This window comes from Heterodontus francisci, chromosome 20 (assembly GCF_036365525.1).
Source record: "Heterodontus francisci isolate sHetFra1 chromosome 20, sHetFra1.hap1, whole genome shotgun sequence".
Lineage (NCBI taxonomy): Eukaryota > Metazoa > Chordata > Chondrichthyes > Heterodontiformes > Heterodontidae > Heterodontus > Heterodontus francisci.
In genome coordinates, this window is record NC_090390.1 from 32,352,079 (window position 1) to 32,372,541 (window position 20,463).

Here is a 20,463-nt window from a genome sequence, read left to right on the forward strand (position 1 = left end):
GCAGTGTGTTACGATGAGGTGGGGAAGGGGTCTCAGGCTCCCCCTTCTCTGGTTTGGCCGTAACAGGGTTTATCTCATTAAAACAGTGATTTTAGCTTACCACCTCAGTGAACCCTAACTCACTGTACTCTCATTACAATTGCAAATTAACCAATCAGCCAAGTTTTCTTAGGTTTAAACAGGAAAGATGTAAGTTTATTAGCTTTGTCACTCTAACCCAGTTAAAATTACTAAAATACGTGATGCAACCATGCTCACAGGCATACGAAACACACACACAAATAGATACAGAAGGGAAGAAAGAGTTGGCGGGGGGGGGGTGGGGGGGTGGTTGTTGAAGTAGAGTTGGCAATAAATGGAATACAGGTACTGTCTTTTGTGTCTTTGATGTAATGTCCTTGATTGAAGTTAATGTCTGGGAGTCTTCATTGGGGCCATGTGCACAATTCCAGACTTGTTTCTCTGGTACCTGTGGGTTCCCTGGGACTTTGCGGGAGAGAGAGGGACTTTTTCTTCTGCCAGTCCAGTTGCAGTCTTTTTCCTTTCTGTGAGGCACAATTCAAAAAACTCCAGTCTTACCAGCAGGTAGGTCATGTTACCATCCCTTTGTTTGAAACAGCAGCTTCTGGGAGGGTTATTGGATTTCACAGCTTTCCAGACACACTCGGTGGGGGGTGGAGTTCTGGCTCTTACATAGTCAAAGGATGTTGATCACCACTATTGCCCAGGCCAATCTTATTAATTGAATCCATTGTCTCTCCATTCATGTCTTTCAGAATGCAAATATGCAACCATGTTTTCAGCCGCTCAGCTCTGCTTTTTTTAAACAAGTTATTTGCAATGTGCAGTAAAAAGTAGTGTCCCGTATGACAAAATTAATATGTTTCCATTTGGCAGGTGTGATTTCCGTCACACGTGCGACTCCAGGAAGCGACAGCCATTCACTATTTTCTGTTCCATGCTGACACCCAAGTGAATTTATACTGCACACTGTTCCTCAATGCTCTCATCTACTTTAACCACCCAGGGCTCTTAACCTTCTCGTACGGGGGTATTTATGGTGCCCTGGGAGCAGGTGACATACCCTGCAAAGTAGTCCAGAACTCTTGGAGAATAAGAGGAAGGGAAAGAGACATTACAAGGTAACTTAAAAAGAGATGAAAAAGGAGAAAGAATTAGGGAAATGGATTTTCATCCACTAAACAAAGGAAGAAGCCCTCAAGTCTCTGTTAAATACTATGAGCCTGGTATTTAGAGGAGGTGGGGACCGGGTGAGGCACTGCTCCCGTCTCCTTTTCACTGCCCGGCTTTCTTGAGTCCTGGGAAACCCATCTGGCAACCACTAAATTTAAATCAGGCTCCCGACTGCACTGTGGCAGTCTGATTTACATATGGTAATGAAGAATCCGACCTCTCTGAGACATGCCAAGCAATCCACTACTGTAGAAATGCTGCAGGTTGGGTTCGCAATTTTTTTTTACTCCACCCCGCCACCTCTCCCATGCATCATAGAGGGGTTAATATGCATTAGCACAGAATGCTGCCAGAGTGTTAAATGTCATTAATTTGTGTTAGCACGTAACAGCGAGGGACTGATGTACGGACTAACAACCCAGCCGTCCGGAAGTCACTGTTAAAGGTTCTGCAGTTTGTATGTTTTCTGTGCACTCCTTTAATCTGACATTCCATCTGCTCTGTGTTTTGCTTCCCTGTCGCTGGTATTGTTGGGCTCCGAGCACTTTTCAGCAGCTCACACTGCTAGGTGCTAACGAATTTTTGGGCAAGATTATCATATTATCAGTGACTACATACATAACAGAAGCAGTACACAGTAGCACTTCCACTTGTCCTCGTGCAGCTGGTATAGCTACAACACTTCAAACAGTAGCACACCCGACTCCAGCTGATAACAGTTACTGAATGTGGGAACTGCCTCAGTCTGTCCTCGAGGTGAATCCATCACACTGTGAAACTCAGATTTGTATTGCAAACAAAGTGACATCATTCAGTTTTGATGAGTGCGTGCACTTATTTAAAATTTCCATTCAATTCTGGTTCTTAAAGCCTGAATAGCAAGGATAAGTATTCCATTTTAGCTATCCAGGAGGCTGCCTTTTAAAGACGTTTTGGTTCGGGAAAAGTTCATCTAATTCAAGTCTTTGATCACGAAAAATCCGAATGGTCCCCAATGGGTCAGTTGGTTAACCTACTGTGCCATGGGGACCAGGAAGGTCCCATGTTCAATCCGAGTCTGTGCTGAATTCGCTGAACTGAGCTGGGTGCTGGTTACGGGGCTATTGTCGGTTTTAATGTACTCTGGGTTACAGATAGGAAAATCAGCCAGGGTTCCTGCTCCTGCTCCTGCTCTGCTGGAAATGTGTCTGTGAGTGAATGTCAGCTGAGAACAGACTTGGCTAACATGCCTCCCATGGTCAAATGGTCTGTTGCCTTTCCTCCAGTTGGCGGCTTTGTGGCAGAGCAGAGCCACTGCCCACCCACATCACTTCACTGCCAACTGCCCAGGGCCCTTATTTGCTATGCAGGGCATATTGGAAATGGTAATACCACTGGGACAGAGGGAAATTCAGTGCTGCTGCAACAAGTTAAAGGCAGACATCACTTTTTGAAAAGCAGAGCGTAAGTGTCAGGAGCAGCGGTCTCGGGCGGCGAGGGGGTAGTCAGCAGCAGGAAAAGTTCCCAGACTCTGCTGCCTTCATGGAGGTGGTGTGGTCAGAAGTCAGGGTAAGAAAGGACTAACTATTGGGCACTGAGAGCAGGAAGAGGGTAATGCAGGTATTGAGGAAGCTTGCAGAAGGTGTCACTGCAGGGAAAGATTTATTGACCTCTCAAGGGAGGCCAAGTTAAGTCAAGGTATTGCCGCGACTATAGATATTGACTTCACCCACTTCATTATTTCCTATACTCTTTCCCTACCATCATCAAGGTGTCAGGGAAACTCACTTACACAAAAAACAACCTCTACAAACACACAAGCATCAGATGAACTCAAAACCACAGTATTAACTCACACAGCCTGTCACAAGGGCCTCTGTTAACCTTCAAACCTTCAAATGCACATCTGCTCATACTGCCACTTATATTGTGGCGGTGATTATCTTGGATGGGTTTGGGGCAGAACTTGGGGAAAATGGGTTGTGGGAGTTAGTCACATTCAGCTGATTCCATTTAAATGTGGCAGGGCAGAATCTCAGTGGCCCTTAAAGGGATGTAACAATTTTTTTGGACAAAAATGCTGGTGCTTTGAGCTATTGGCTTTACTGTTCCATTTTACTGCCCCAAGTGCACTTCAAACCAAAGGAAAATCCAGCCCTCACTGTCTAGGTACATAAATGGAGAATGATCACTTGAGCAAGATGTTAGATGGTAACTGGTGCCTGTGTATTTCTACAACAGCAAGGAGTCATTGAGCAGAGATTAGGAGGAGAGAAATCTAATCGAATAAAAGAAAAATTGCAATTTGCTCTGAGGATTTTGACAATGCAAGCATCTCCAAGGAGCTGGATTAGAAAGCCCTCTTCATTCCGTCACAGAGGGCACCTCATTTTGCTCAACTACTTAAGAATGCATGGTTGTCACTGCATTGGTAACAAAAAGCAAAATATAGAAACATATTCAATAACTAACCCATACTGCTTAAAATTTAGATTTCTAAATGAATAGATATCTAACCATCAAATTCAATGGGCTGGTAATTTGATAGGCAAATTACAGAGAGGTACCCAAATTAGGAGAATTCAGCCCCTGAAAAATGTTTATCTGGTTCAACACTCAGACTTCAGTAAGGCTTTTGATAAGATCCCTCATGGGAGATTGGTTAAGAAGGTAAGAGCCCATGGGATCCAGGGCAAATTGGCAAATTGGATCCAAAATTGGCTTAGTGTCAGGAGGCAGAGGGTGATGGTCGAGGGTTGTTTTTGCGAGTGGAAACCTGTGACCAGTGGTGTACCACAGGGATCGGTGCTGGAACCCTTGCTGTTTGTAGTGTACATTAATGATTTAGACGTGAATATAGGAGGTATGATCAGTAAGTTCACAGATGACACAAAAATTGGTGGTGTCATAAATAGTGAGGAGGAAAGCCTTAGATTACAGGACGATATAGATGGTCTGATGGGCGGAGCAGTGGCAAATGGAATTTAATCCTGAGAAGTGTGAGGTGATGCATTTTGGGAGGACTAACAAGGCAAGGGAATATACAATGGATGGTAGGACTCTAGGAAGCACAGAGGGACCTTGGTGTACTTGTCCAGAGACCACTGAAGGCAGCATGAACAGGTAGATAAGGTGGTTAGGAATGGCATATGGGATACTTGCCTTTATTAGCTGAGGCATAGAATATAAGAGCAGGGAGGTTATGATGGAGCTGTATAAAATGCTAGTTAGGCCACAGCTGGAGTACTGTGTACCGTTCTGGGCACCACACTTTAGGAAGGATGTAATTGCACTGAAGAGGGTGCAGAGGAGATTCACCAGGATGTTGCCTGGACTGGAGGATTTCAGCTATGAAGGGAAACTGGATAGGCTAGGGTTGCTTTCCTTAGAGCAGAGAAGGCTAAAGGGGGACCTGATTGAGGTATACAAAATTATGAGGGGCATTGATAGGGTAGACAGGAAGAAACTTTTTCCCTTAGCGGAGGTGTCAATAACCAGGGGGCTTAGATTTAAGGTAAGGGGCAGGAGGCTTAGAAAGGATTTGAGGAAAAAAATTTTTACCCAGAGGGTGGTTGGAATCTGGAATACACTGCCTGCAGAGGTGGTAGAGGCAAGAACCCTCACAACATTTAAGTATTTAGATGAGCACTTCAAAAGCCATAGTATACAAGGCTACGGGCCAAGTGCTGGAAAATGAGATTAGAATAGATAGGTGCTTGATGGCCGACACAGACACGATGGGCTGAAGGGCCTGTTTCTGTGCTGTATAACTCTATGTCTCTATGTCTCGCTCAGCTACATTGACAATTTGGAAAACTTTCCATCATGCAACTAAATAAAGCCTAATATTTTATCCTATAGATTGACAAAGTGGATGTCAACTCGGAGACTTCAATCGCATTCTAGATCTATTATATAGTTTTTGCACATTTTAAAGTCTTTTCTGTCTAATGTTTACTTCGAACATGCTACAATCATTCCCCTTGAAGTATATCATAGCCTTGGGGTTGTACCTGCTAAGCAACAAAAAAAAAATCAGTTTTTGTTTCTGATTTGAATTGAAAAGATACTTAGGATATGTAACCATTACAATCAGGATTACCTGCGAGTATCTCCACTTGTGACACTTGGTACTGCTAGTTCTGGGCAGTCCTGGCAGAATCTGTTGCAGCTGGTCAAAGATCAGAGGCTCCACCTCTTCCTTGTCTTTATGCACATTTTCAGCTCCAAACTGAACTGTGGTGTGGACAACTATGGAAGGTCCGACTTTAGGTGATTCTGTACAGACCAGCAAAAAGAATAGTAGGAGAATTATTTATATCATCATGGATGAGATTGACTCTGTATATTCTCAACAGGCATTAGCAAAGAATGAAGCATCACTTTTCAGTCCACATTCAAACTAACAAGCTTTCATATCTGAAATCTGTCCATGCCAGTTCTTGTTGGGTATCAAAGGATCCAATGTATACAATGAATCAGAATATCTAAAGGACAAGAGCATCGTCAGTTCTCAACTTGGTCAAGGCAGTGCACAGCCAGGCCATAAAAAACAGGCAGGTCTCAGTTTGGATCGCTGCTCTATTATGGGTCAGCTGACCTCAACGAAGGTGGTGATAGAGTATAACAATTGGCCTCAGTGACCGTGTTTTCCAATGAAAATGAAAGGCAAGCAGCTTCGATAATGGGTGACCAATCTGCAACACCAGTTTTACACAGATGGCAACCCGAAAACCTACCCCAATGTCTTCAGGAGAGGTGAGCTGGAGAAAATGGACAAAAATAAAAGTCATTAAATGATCAGTTTGATTCTGTAAAATTAAAATGCATTTATATCATGCCTTTCACAACCTCAGGTCTTCCCAAATCACTTTACGACCAATGAAGTACTTTTGAAGTGTATCACTGTTGTAATGCTGCCAAATTACGCACACAAGGTCTCACAAACAGCAATGTGGTAATGAACAGATAATCTGTTTTAGGTGTTGGTTGAGGGATAAATATTGGCCAGGACACCAGGGAGAGCTCACCTGTCCTTCTTCAAAATGGTGTCATGGGATCTTTGACACCCACTTGTGAGGGGAGCCCTGGTTTAACGTCACATCCAAAAGACAGTCAGTGTTACTGCAGTAAGATTACAGTTAATCTTCCTACAGCTTGGAACAGATTGTTAGTTTTGCAATGGAATACATGATGAAATGTTCGCTGTTGCCACTGCCCCATTGTTATGAAGAAAAATAATAGCAGCACTGACCTAAACTGCGTTTCTTATTATCGATGGAGATGAAGCATATGCAGGGATTATCGGTGATGTACTTCGCTGCCCAGGGTACATCAATCTGCATGCCTGCTTCGTAGAAAAGGACCAAAGCAAAACGAGAGGAATAACTTGCCGCTTCCAATTGCTGCCTTTGTGATTCACTTATTACTACAAAAAAGAAAGATTGTGGAAAAATGAAAGGGACAATATCTTAAAAATCAATGTGTCTTTTTCGAAACGTGGTGCAACATTCGCAATCAATATTTATTTGACTAAATTGCGACTGCATTACAGCTGTGCATCATCAAATATTTACGAATGGGGCCTGCGTTGAAATCCAGCTGAGACTGATGGGGTGAAGAGCTAGTGTCTCTGATGGGTGTTAAGGGTCAAAAATGAAATCAGTTTAAGTACTCTCAATTCTGTTCTCAGGGGACAGAACTCCATAGTGCAAAAACAGCACTGACAATTCACAATCAACACTAAACAATCATTTTAACCCATCAGCCCCTTAATGTATTTGAAATAGGCTCGCAACAAATGCATTTGTGCACCACACAATTGGCCACAAGAGCCCAAGGTATTAAACTTTTATTTTAAAACAACTATAAACACGATGCTAATAGACAGTGAGCTCATAAGAGACAAGGCCTCAATGGACGAAGGGGAAGTGCGGCCAATGAAGTTCAACGTGGGAGCAGATGGAGAGGCTGCAGTCGGAAAGTCTGAAGGTGTGTAATTTGTGGGCATAAAGAAGCGCTGGCACAGACCAGTTCAGGATTAAGTGGCCATTAAACCTCATTTAAATGGAATCAAGAGCTGCCTCATGTCCCAGATAGACTAACTTCACACCAATTTGTTTTAGATTATTCAACCCAACATGGTTTGACAACAAATAACCACTAATCATCATTGGTACAGATGCAATAATGTTAAAGCAGCAGAGTCCTGCTTTTTTAACACAATGGAGCATAAGAAAATGAAAAAATATATATGACAATTAAATAAATCATTGTCTACCCAACAGTACAAGATGTTAATAACTTCATCTTACATTTCTTGTTCAAAACAGTTCTCAGAAGACTCACACCGGGAATTTTGTTCCTTAAATTATTTCACATTATACTTGTACAGAATGGTTGGTGTATTGGTTGGTTACAAAGGATACAGGGGAAGTTCTAACAGTACAGGCCCAATAGTTGATGGTGATGGGTTGAGTAATGTGAGGTTTACAATAATATTGTTTAATTGTGTCACTTACCCCTGCTGCTTACTTTAGGTTGAGCAGGGTTGATGCTTTCAACTCATCCTTTCACAAAATATTCTATTCACTGATTTTTATAAGGGTGATTATGTAGAGGATAGAGGAGAGGCTGAGCTATTGCAGGATTTAATAATGTTTCAGGCTGGCAATGTGCAGCATAACTGCACACTCATACATTTCTGCAAAGCAGTGATCCCATTTTCAGGTACACACCACAAAGAACTCTGAATACAAGTTTAGGTACGTGCACAGAATGCTGAACACATGTTTAGGTAAGCACACAGAGCTCTGAAATCATGTTTAGGTACACGCATAGACCTCTGAGTACATGTTTAGGTATAAACGCACAGAATGCTGAACACATGTTCAGGTACGTGTCATGAGTTTCTTTGTGTTCTCTTAAGCAACAGAATGAGATACGTGGATTCCAGTTCTTTGAAGATCTTAAAGGGACATCACCCTCAAAGAGATCATACAACATCCCCTTTCTTTCCAAAGATAAGTCTCGTATGCTACAAGTGAAAACACTGCTGCTGTTGCCATGTTGCTGTGCTTTTCTTCTGTTTGTTTGTGTCCTATTGTGACTTCTGGCTGCGTCTTTGGAGCCAGACTTCTTGCATAGGCAGACCCGGTGTTATTTTGCACAACACGCCTTGCACAGATCTTGACATGCAGGACAACTTCATTGTGAGTGGGACAAACCACACTTACCACAAAGCTTGCTTGCTTTTTGTGACCTGGTTACTGTGCCAACACTGTTGGCTGCACCGAGTGCTTGTAGATGCTGTTGTCCAGCTACAATGACTTCATATTTCCTGCCATATTCTAGCAGTGCATCATTGCTGTGTCCTTTCTTTATACCCCAAGCGGTCTTTTTGAAATGCTTCAATAGGTGTTGTGACAATCACCAGCTCCATTATTCGCTCCGACAGCTCAGCTTCTGAAAAATCATATTCGTTGCCCTTACTACGGCATTTACTAACGAACTGATCCATTGATTCCTGTGGCTGTTACCTGTAGAGCATGAATTCTAAAATTCACTCTGACCCAAAGCTGATCTTCTAGCACTTTCAATGTCTTTGTGGGATCTTTCTGGTCCTCTTCAGATAAGTCAGAGGTATTGATTCTGTATAACTCTTCATTTTCAACTACTATCAGTATTTTCACAGCCTGCTTCTCTGGTTTTGCAACCGATTGGTTGATCAGCATAACTGCATTCTTTGTTTAAAAAGTCAATGGCCTTCCAGTTCATGGTTGGAAATTTGATATCCATCCTTCTGCTGTTCTTTTGCTTTCTACTCTATATTTAACTTTATCCAGTTCATTTGTGTGCCTTCAGCATTGTATTTATTATGACTTTTCTATTTGTGGCTTAAAACTTGTTTTGTTAATTCTGCACTGTTCCCCCTTTAAGACATTCTTTTTTATTCAGGCTATCTGTGTTGATGGACTGTAACAGGTGCTTGACAGTGTTCTCTGTTTTTTCTCTTCCAGCACTTGGCTTGTATGTTTACACAGCTGTTCGATAGGCAGTTCAAGGGTTTTCCCCTTTGCTTGTCTTTTGCTAGAGTTTATTCATCTTCTTCACGCTTGACTGGTTTAATGATTTTTTTCAGTTTGACTGTATGGAGATTCTGCTGTGTTCAGGGGTTTCTCGCACTTTTTGTTACCATTGGACTTTGTTTATTCTTCAGTTTGCGCATTTTTCAGGGTTTTCCCCTTTTTTTCTCTCTCTCACACAGAGCCTTTATAAAGTGAATTTTTAAAAACTCTTCAAAGGCTTTTTTTCAAACTGGGATTTCTCGATCGTCAGCACAATGACTCACCTGATTGCTTGCTTTTCAGACACGTTTCCATTCTATGGAGCTTTTCTCAGCCTTCTAAGCTTTGTAGCTTTCTTTCACTTTTTTCAGGTACTAGTTTTAAAGTTTTTTCACTTGTTGCTTCAAATTTTCTCTTCTGTTTTCTGTACTACTTTTAAATTTTGTTTGCTGTTTTACCTGTGTCTTCAAGCTTATATCTTGTCTTTTCACCACTGCTGAATAATGTCATGTGTTTCTTTGTCTTATCTTATGCAACACAATGAGGTACATGGATTACAGTTCCTTGAAGATCTCTACAAAGTTTATTAACAGCTAAACTAGTACATGCAATACAGAGTAAACTATATACAGAACCTTTGTCCAGAGTGTGACAGTTGCAGAGTGACTATGGCTTCTAGTCACATGATTACATCCTGGTACTTAGCTTACTGTGTTCTTAAAGCGATCATTCAACAGTATGCACAGAACTCTGAAATCATGTTGAGGTAAACGCACAGACTTCTGAGTACATGTTTTTGTAAATACTCAGAACTCTGAGCACATGTTTAGGTATACACACAGACCTCTGAGGACATGTTTAGATACACACACACAGAACTCTAAGCACATGTTGAAGTACACACACAGACCTCTGAGTACATGTTTAGATACACACGCACAGACCTCTGAGGACATATTTAGGTTTAGGTACACATGCATAGAACTCTGTGCACATGTTTATGTACAGACACAGAACTCTGAGCATGTTAAGGTACGCATGCACAGAAATCTAAGCACACGTTAAGGTACACACACACAGGGAACTCTGATGATCACACGGGTCTGAATTTTTAGGCTGCAATGGGGTGGGCACAGAGGCAGATGGCATGGAATTTTGCACCACTCGGCGGAATACCGATTTCCTGACTCCGTCATGTCACCAGGCCATTTTCCCACAGGTGGGATGGGGTGGGGGGTTGGGGGGCAGTGGCATGGATACCCGTCCACACATGGTGGGTAGTCAATTCAGCTTGTTAATGGCCTATTGTCGGAGGCCGAATAGAATTTTCCAGTCAGCCTCCAGGTTCCCGGAGGTGTCGGGGGACAGTGTCACTGCGTGGATGCAGTCACCTGGTGGCAGACTGGGGTGGGGGCCAGCTTTCCAGGTAGGCTTAGAGGCCCACCCTGCCTGCCTGGCTTCAGCTTCAGCCGCTGGGCCACCCTCCCCCTCCAGAATGGTGGTCCGGCTGCTGAGGCTTTTTTTAAATTTAAAGCTAAAAAGGTTGGAGGGCTTCCATCTTGGAGCACCCACACTCCCACTTACGAAAAGCAGCCTGCAGTTTCTTCAGTGCTGGAGGGCCTCCTATTGGCCCTGCAGTTTCTGGAGCCTGCCCACCATCTTTAATTGCATGGTGAGCCTGCCCTCTGGCCATTAATTGGCCAATCTTAGGAAAATCACAGCTGGGTGACTGTTCCCCACACAATGCATGCATCTGAACCCCATTTACCATGACGCCGGGTTCCGAAGCCTATGGCAAAACTCCTGCCCATGTTTAGGTTTACACACAGGTTAAGGTACACACGTTCAGAACTCTGAGCACATATTTCGGTATACACACACAGAACTCTGAACACACGTTTAGGTACACATGCACAGAAATCTGAGCACATGTTAAGGTACACACATAGAAATCAGATGAACACATGTTAAAATATGCACACAGAACTCTGATGAGCACATGTTAGGGTACACAGGCACAGAAAGCTGAGCACTTGTTTAGGTACACATGAATAGAACTCTGAGCACGTTTAGGTCCGCACACAGAACTTTGAGCACATGTTGAGGTACATACATAGGACTCTGAGCACATGTTTAGGTTCAAATCGTGAGTTGATTTAGTTTTTTGATGAGGTAACTGAGAGGGTTGTTGAGGATAATGTGGTTGATGTGGTGTACATAGATTTCCAAAAGACTGGGCAGGTTGAGAAAGCGGTTAATAGGGCATTCAAGATTTATAAATAGAGACATAGAGTACAAAAGCAAGGAAGTTATGGTGAAATAAAACACTGATTAGGCCTCAACTGGAGTATTGTGTCCAATTCTGGGCGCCATACTTCAGGAAGGATGTGAAGGCATTGAAGAGGGTGCAGGAATGATTTACGAGAATGTTTCCAGGGATGAGAGATTTCAGTTATATGGATAGATCAGTGATGCTGGGGCCGTTCTCCTCACAGAAGAGAAGGTTGAGAGGAGATTTGATGGAGGTTTTCAAAATCATGAGGGGTCTGGACAGAGTAGACAGAGAAAAACTGTTCCCGTTGGCAGTATGGTTGAGAACGTGAGGACACCAATTTAAGGTGACCTCTCATCAGACCTGAAACGTTAATTCTGCTTCTCTCTCCACAGATGCTGCCAGACTGCTAAGTATTTCCAGCATTTTTTGTTTTTATTTCAGATTTCCAGCATCTGCAGTATTTTGCTTTTATCTTAAGGTTTGGCTGCTTTGCTTGTGTTGTTGAGAAGGATAGGTTGCCAAAAATGTACAGTAATGGCTATACTGTCCTGATTCAAATAATGATAAATGATTATTTGTTATTTTTAGGTGCCTCTAAAATGATTAGCTGCGGTAATGAATATTTTAGTAATGGACAACACACAGACTATATCATCAATAAATTGATTAGTAGCTTGTGAAACATCAATATACAAATGACTGTGATAGAAGTGTTGATTATGGCATTCCTTTATCAGCTATTTTAACAAAGTATTTAAGAAAGGTTGTAGAGATAAGCCAGGGAACTACAGACCAGTGAGTCTCACGTCAGTGGTAGGGAAACTATTGGAGAAAACTCTGAAGGAGAGAATCTATCTCCAATTGGAGAGGCAAAATTTGATTAGGAATAGTCAGCATGGCTTTGTCAGAGGGAGGTCATGCCTAACAAATTTGATTGAATTTTTTGAGCATGTGACCAGGTGTGTAGATGAGGTTAGTGCAGTTGATGTAGTTTACATGGATTTCAGCAAAGCCTTTGACAAGGTCCCACATGGGAGACTTATCAAGAAAGCAAATGCACATGGGATACAGGATAACTTGATAAGGAGGATTCAAAATTGGCTTAGCTGTAGGAGACAGAGAGTGATGACAGACGGCTGTTTTAGTGACTGGAAGCCAGTGTCCAGTGGCGTACCACAGGGATCTGTGCTGGGGGATAGGATCAGTAAGTTTGTGGATGACACAAAGATTGGCCGAGTGGTTAACAGTGAGGTTGAGTGTCTTGGGTTACAGGAAGATATAGACGGGATGGCCAAATGGGCAGAAAAGTGGCAGATGGAATTAACCCTGATAAGTCTGAGGTGATACACTTTGGAAGGAGTAATGTGACACGGAAGTATTCAATGAATGGCCTGACACTGGGAAGTTCCGAGGAACAAAGGGACCTTGGCGTGTTTGTCCATAGATCTCTGAAGGCAGAAGGGCAGGTTAATAGGGTGGTGAAAAAGGCATATGGGACACTTGCTTTTATCAATCGGGACATAGATTACAAAAGCAGGGAGGTCATGTTGGAGTTGTATAGAACTTTGGTAAGGCCACAGCTGGAGTACTGTGTGCAATTCTGGTCGCCACATTATAGGAAGGATGTGATTGCACTGGAGGGGGTGCAGAGGCGATTCACCAGGATGTTGCCTGGGATGGAACATTTAAGCTATGAAGAGAGGTTGGATAGGCGTGGGTTGTTTTCGCTGGAGCAGAGAAGACTGAGGGGTGACCTGATCGAGGTGTACAAGATTATGAGGGGCATGGGCAGGGTGGATAGGGAGCAGCTGTTCCCCTTAGTTGAAGGGTCAGTTACAAGGGGACACAAGTTTAAGGTGAGGGGCAGGAGGTTTAAGGGGGATTTGAGGAAGAACTTTTTTACCCAGAGGGTGGTGACAGTCTGGAACGCACTGCCTGGGAGGGTGGTAGAGGCAGGTTGCCTCACATCCTTTAAAAAGTACCTGGATGAGCACTTGGCACGTCATAACATTCAAGGCTATGGGCCAAGTGCTGGCAAATGGGATTAGGTAGACAGGTCAGGTGTCTTTAATGCATCGGTGCAGACTTGATGGTCCGAAGGGCCTCTTCTGCACAATTATTCTGTGATTCTGTATTAATTAATTTGAAAAGAAACCAGTTAATACTTCCATTAAATAGCTGATACAAGATGTTTATGTCAACATGTTAAACATTCAGATACTAAGATCACCGTGTTCCTGATTTACTCAATCCGCTCTCCTTTAACATGGATTTTCTATTCATTACAGAAATGTGCTTAACTAATCAACATTCCTCAGTCACAATGTTCATGAACCAGAAATGTTTTAGTTCTGATTTTGATGTTGACTCTCATTTTAAGCTTTAAGTTATTTCTAATTGTTTACTGAATAAAACACTGAAATTTGCCATTCATTGTTGCCAAGCTGCTTACATGTTTTTGAACTTGGCTGACTGATGTGGGAAGTCAGACATTGCTTCACAGATTGGCTCGAAGATTACTATTTTCAATTAAAGCAGATGTTTGTTGAATTGATGAGTACAAAACCATCCGATGCAGCACTGCATTAGCATTTATGTAATGTGCTCACATTTGCATTTCATGCTATGAGAAAGGAAAAGACTTGAAATTTTACAGCACTTTTCACGACCACAGGATGTCCCAAAGCACGTTATTGTCCATGAACATTTTAAAAATGTAGTCATTGTTGCAACGTAGGAAACTTGGCAGCCAATTTGCACATGGCAAGCTCCCACAAACAGCAATCTGATAATAACCAGATAATCTAGCTTTTTTTAGTTGGTTGAGGGATAGATATTGTCCAGGACACTGGGGAAGACTTCCCTGCTCTTTTTCAAAATAGTGCATAGATCTTTTATGCCCACTTGAGAGGGAAGACGGGGCCTCAGTTTAACATCTTATCTGAAAGATAACATCTCCACCATTGCAGCACTCCATTAACACTGCACTGGAGTGTTAGCCTAGGCTTTGGTCTCAAAGGCCTTCAAAGATTTTCAAACCCCACTGACAGCAGGAATGGTAGCGAGCCTGATTTGAGGATCACGCTCTCAGAGATCGGCACTGAGTCCCGCCACCTCCGGAATGCTTTGCTATTTTTAAACTTCAGCTGGCAGGGAGGGAATGGATCGGACGCTTAAAGGGATGTCACTTAAAGGGATGATAGTGGATAGGCAATGGCAAACATTTAAAGAGCGCATGGATGAACTGCAACAATTGTTTATCCCTGTCTGGCGCAAAATTAAAACGGGAAAGGTAGCCAAACCGTGGCTTACAAGGGAAATTAGAGATAGCATTAGATCCAAGGAAGAGGCATATAAATTTGCCAGGAAAAACAACAGACCTGAGGATTGGGAGCAGTTTAGAATTCAGCAAAGGAGGACCAAAGGGATTGATTAAGAAGGGGAAAATAGAGTAGGAGAGCAAGCTTGCAGGGAACATAAAAACTGACAGTAAAAGTTTCTATAGGTATGTGAAGAGAAAATGATTGGAAGACAAATGTAGGTCCCTTACAGTCAGAAACGGGGGAATTTATTATGGGGAATAAAGAAATGGCTGACCAACTAAATGCATACTTTGGTTCTGTCTTCGCAAAGGAGGACACAAACATCATACCAGAAATGTTGGGGAACACAGAGCTTACAGAGAGAGAGACAGAGAGAGAGAGAGAGAGAGACAGAGAGAGAGAGAGACAGAGAGAGAGAGAGAGAGAGAGAGAGAGAGAGAGAGAGAGAGAGAGAGAGAGAGAGAGAGAGAGAGAGAGAGAGAGAGAGAGAGAGAGAGAGAGAGAGAGAGAGAGAGAGAGAAAGAAACTGAAAGAAATCAGTATTAGTAGAGAAATGGTGTTGGCGAAATTGATGGGTTTGAAGGCCAATAAATCCCCAGGGCCTGATGGTATGCATCCCAGAGTACTTAAGGAAGTGGCCCTAGAAATAGTGGATGCATTGGTGGTCATCTTCCAAGATTCTATAGACTCTGGAACAGTTCCTACAGATTCGAGGGTAGATAAAGTAACCCCACTATTTAAAAAGGGAGGTAGAGAGAAAGCAGGGAATTATAGACCAGTCAGCCTGACATCGGTACTGGGGAAAATTCTAGAGTCCATTATCAAAGATTTTATAGCAAAGCACTTGGAGAAGAGTGGTAGAATCGGGCAGAGTCAGCATGGATTTACAAAAGGGAAATCAAGCTTGACAAATCTACTAGAATTCTTTGAGGATGTAACTAGTAGAGTTGATGAGGGGGAGCCAGTGCATGTGGTTTATTTGGACTTTCAGAAGGCTTTCGACAAGGTCCCACATAAGAGATTAGCATGTCAAATTAAAGCGCATGGGATTGGGGGATAGTGTATTGCGATGGATAGAAAATTGTTTGGAGGACAGGACACAAAGAGTAGGGATAAAGGGGTCTTTTTCGAATGGCAGGCAGTGGCTAGTGGGGTACTGCAGGGATCGGTGCTAGGAACCCAGCTATTCACAATATACATTAATGATTTAGAAGAGGGAACTAAATGTAACATCTTCAAATTTGCAGATGACACAAAACTGGTTGGGAGGGTGAGTTGTGAGGAGGATGCAGAGAGGCTTCAGGGTGATTTGGACAAGTTGCGTGAGTGGGCTAATGCATGGCAGATGCAGTATAATGTGGATAAATGTGAGGTTATCCACTTTGGTCGCAAAAACAGGAAGGTAGATTATCTGAATGGCTATAAACAGAGAGAGGGGAGACCTGGGTGTTCTTCCACACCTGCTGCTGAAGGTAAGCATGCAGGTGCAACAGACTGTTAAAAAGGCAAATGGTATGTTGGCTTTCATAGCGAGAGGATTCGAGTACAGGAGCAGGGATGTCGTGCTGCAATTATACAGGGCCTTGGTGAGGCCACACCTGGAATATTGTGTGCAGTTTTGGTCTCCTTATCTGAGGAAGGATGTTCTTGCTATAGAGGGAGTGCAGCGAAGGTTTACCAGACTGATTCCTGGGATGGTGGGGCTGACGTATGAGGAGAGATTGAGTCGGTTAAGATTATATTCGCTGGAGTTCAGAAGAGTGAGGGGGGGATCTCACTGAAACCTATAACATTCTAACAGGACTTGACAGGGTAGATGCAGGAAGGATGCTCCCGATGGTGGGGGAGTCCAGAACCAGGGGTCATAGTCTAAGGATATGGGGTAAACCTTTCAGGACTGAGATGAGGAAAAATTTCTTCACCCAGAGAGTGGTGAGCCTGTGGAATTCACTATCACAGAAAGCAGTTGAGGCCAAAACATTGTATGTTTTCAAGAAGGAGTTAGATATAGCTCTTGGGTCTAAAGGGATCAAAGGGGTAGGGGGCAAAAGCGGGAACAGGTTACTGAGTTGGATGATCAGCCATCATCATAATGAATGGCGGAGCAGGCTCGAAGGGCCGAATGGCCTACTCCTGCTCCTATTTTTTATGTTTCTACACCCCCGTCCAATTAATTGCCTGTTGAGCTTACTAACAGGCATGTCAGGAGAAAGGAGCTATTTTTAAAGTCTGGGAACAGGGTAAACACCATGGGGGTGGGTGGGGGTGGGGGGGTCACACAACAGGGCTGTGAAGATGTGAGCATTGTGAAGGGACATGAGGGCTATGGGAAGGGCTGATTAAATTAAAGCAGAGGCAGCAAATAAAGCTTAGCTACTTCAGATGTGTGTCATTGTGAATATTATTGCAGCTGAAGAGTTAAATGTTACATTGGAGAGTGCCATGAAACCAGATAGGAAAGTGAGCCTGCTGGCAACACAGTGCCACCTGGAGTTGGCACAGGATGGCCTGGTGAGCATTCAAGGCCCAGCTGGGGGAGCTCAGATGAGAACAGGCTACTCTGATATTGGAAAGAGCAGCCAGGATGAGCTGCGGCAGCTGCAACCTCCTGGATAGCAGGAGGCCACAGGAGCTCATCGGGGAGCTGCAAGGGGAAGAAGCCCAAGAGTCAGCTACCCGCAAATGTCAGAGCACTAGTGCGTAGGAGGCTGCGCCTATCTAGGCAGATGGTCTCGGTCCTGTGTGCTCTGATCCACAATGACCTGAGACCTCACAGCTCCCATGGCAGTCCCCTACCTGCAGACGTCAAAGTCTCAGGCGCCCTGAACATCTATGTAACCATGTCATTCCAGGGATCAGCTATGGACCTAGTTGGCATCTTGCAGTCTGCAGCTCATTCGGCCATCAGGCAGGTCACAGATGCCTTTTTCAGGAGGACAAGGACTACACAGTAGTCACAGATGGGCCTGCACTGGCACAGAGGGCATTGAGGTTTGACATCATCGCTGGATTCCCCCAGATTCAGGGCATCATGGCTTGCACCCATGTGGCCAGCATGGCACCCAGCGACTGTCCAGTCAGATCTATCAACAGGAAGGGCTTCCACTTCCTCAACATCCAACTGGTCTGCCATCTCAACCCTCCATCTTTACACTCACTTTCCTGGCAGCTGCCATGACTGCATCATCCTCCACCAGTCCAGGCTGTCTTGGTCCTTCACTCCATTCCCCAAAGTGCATGGCTGGCTCTAAGGGGACAAGGGAAATCCCTTGAAGAAACGGTTACTGACCCCTCTACAAAAGCCCCAGACAGAGGCCAATCATTGAGTAGGTCATTGGGTTTCTGAAGAAGAAATTCCGATGCCTGGATTGGTCGAGTGGCACCATGCAATAACATCCTGAAAGGGTCTCTGTCATTGTGTGGTCTGCTGCGCTCTCCATAATATGGCCTCCAGAGACAGCTCATCGGGGGAGGAGCAGGAGGTAAGAGAAGAGGAGAGGAGGAAGAGGGGGTGGAGGGGGATAACACTGACCAGAGAGGTGCTTCTGCTGCATGACAAAGTGGCCTCCTCCTGCCACTCTTCAGGAAGAGGACCTCCCTCCTCTCCCTCATGGCCTCCAGCATTCGATCCAGGTGGGCATAGATGTAGCAAGGGTCTGCCCTACCCCTAGTGCCAGACCTCCAGTTCCCCTGTGACATTTCACCTATCATGCTGTGGAAGGCAGATCTCTCCCTCAGGACAACCAGCAGCCTCAGTGATGGCTGCCGTGGGGCGTTAACATGATCCCCCATGTTTTAACTGACCCACTGCCATTTTCAATCCCCTGGCTCTAAGAGAACAGGTAACCCGTCTCCATGCCAATTAAGGGCTTTCCCACTTGAAAATTGCAATCTGAATCAGTTTCCCAGAGGTGGCAGGTTTCAAAAACTGACCAGACACCTGTTTCCCGTCTCCATTTTGAAAATCCAGCCACAAGTCTCCACAATGGAGCTTGAACCCACAACCTTCTGATTCAGAGGTGAGAGTGCCACCACTAAGGCATGGTTAATGTGCCAATTCCATCAGGTGAAGGGTGGATGTGAAGGAGATGCGCTGTTATTTGGAGGAGATGATGCTAGCTGGACATTACTATCAATAGGGAGAGATATGCGCTTGGTGTAGTGGAATTGCCTTGATAACTAACCTGTGTAGCATATTGCTACACCTAGTGCACAGAATCCGCGCACAGAGTCCTCACTCAGTGTTCTGAGAACTTCAAATTGCAATGACTGACAAAACATGAGCCTGAGCCAGCAATACTAAATCACTCTCAAGAGAACAGTATTTAATAAATACAATTTTAAATAGAAATGACTATTATTCAGCATAATATTGTTTTATTTGGCTCCCTAGTAGCTCAGTTAGTTTATCCAGGGAATAGCTGTATCGCTGTATGGACAGTAAAGGTCCCAGCTTCAATCCCTGGGACAGTGCTGAGTTGGCTGATCTCAGCCAGGGTGATGGTGGGGTACTGCAATTGGCCTTCACAGCCCTGGATTAAGTAAAGGAAAGCCAGCTGGGATTCCTGCTTCTGACTGCTATTCAGTGAAACAGAGAGAAGTTTGTTGTGTGGACAGGATGAGACTCAGCTGTAATATCATCTATAGTACATTTCAACTGTGGCTCAGTGGGTAGCACTCTTGACTCCAAGTCAAAAGGTTCAAGTCCCACTCCAGAGACTTGAGCACATAATATATGCTGACACTCCAGTACTATACTGAGCGAGTGTTGCACTCTTGAGGCGGAATTTAATGCAGCCCTCGGGAGCGGATTGGGAGGCAGGGGTGAGGGGGGGGAACATAAAACAGGGAGGGAAGGCAGGAGGTGCAGTGCCCATCACCTTCCCTGTGCCATGGAATTCTATCAGTGGTGGGGAAGATGGAGGATGGCCTTCCTGTTCAGAAGTCAGTTGAGGCCCTTAAATGGCCAATTCAGAGCCACTTAAAGGCTTCTTCATGCCACCACGGGGACTTGCGGAGACCGCCTGATAAACCCTGGCAACCTCCCTGCAGGCTCGAGGTGGGGGCTCTCGTAATTGGGCACCCTGTGGCTCATGGAGGCGTACCCCAGTGGTAATGGCCATGCCCGCAGTAACACCCCCCACCACCCTCACCAACCACCACCTTCCCATCCCCTCAATGGGGACTGCCTGACTGGCCCCGGCAACCCCAACCCCGCTTACCTTCTTCCAAGGGCAGCATCCATGCTGCTGCTCCAGGGTGGATGCAGTCCCAGCAATGGCTACCGCTCCCATTGGCTGGCAGCTCTTGAAGGTGTGATCTTGTCCTTCGGCAGTTCATTAGCTGCCCAATTGACACAGAATCCAGTCCGGCTTCTCCGCAACGGCTGAGGTTCAGTTGCCCCCATATTTCCAGCCTGCTACAGGGGCCACTGCCACCCCAACTAAATCCAGCCTTTGGATGTGCTATCTTTCAAATGAGACACTAAACTGCCCTCTCAGGTGGGTGTAAAAGATCCCAGGGTGCTTTCTGAAGAAGAGAAGGGGAGTTCTCCCTTATGTCCCAACCAACTTCACCAAAATGAGTGTTAGTTGTTTTCCATACTGTCTTATATCCTTTCTGGAAA

The 20,463-nt window shown here is 44.4% G+C and overlaps 1 protein-coding gene across 1 annotated transcript in view; it reads right to left on the minus strand.

Moving 5' to 3' along the window:
• The window catches only part of rnls (renalase, FAD-dependent amine oxidase), a 133,600-nt gene that overhangs the window by 4,815 nt on the left and 108,322 nt on the right, over window positions 1-20,463 (minus strand). The window contains exons 5-6 of the mRNA XM_068052526.1: window positions 6,428-6,601; window positions 5,276-5,451 (exon numbers count right to left, since the gene is read on the minus strand). Coding sequence (XP_067908627.1) covers window positions 5,276-5,451; window positions 6,428-6,601 — 350 coding nt within the window. The remainder of the gene's footprint in view (window positions 1-5,275; window positions 5,452-6,427; window positions 6,602-20,463) is intronic.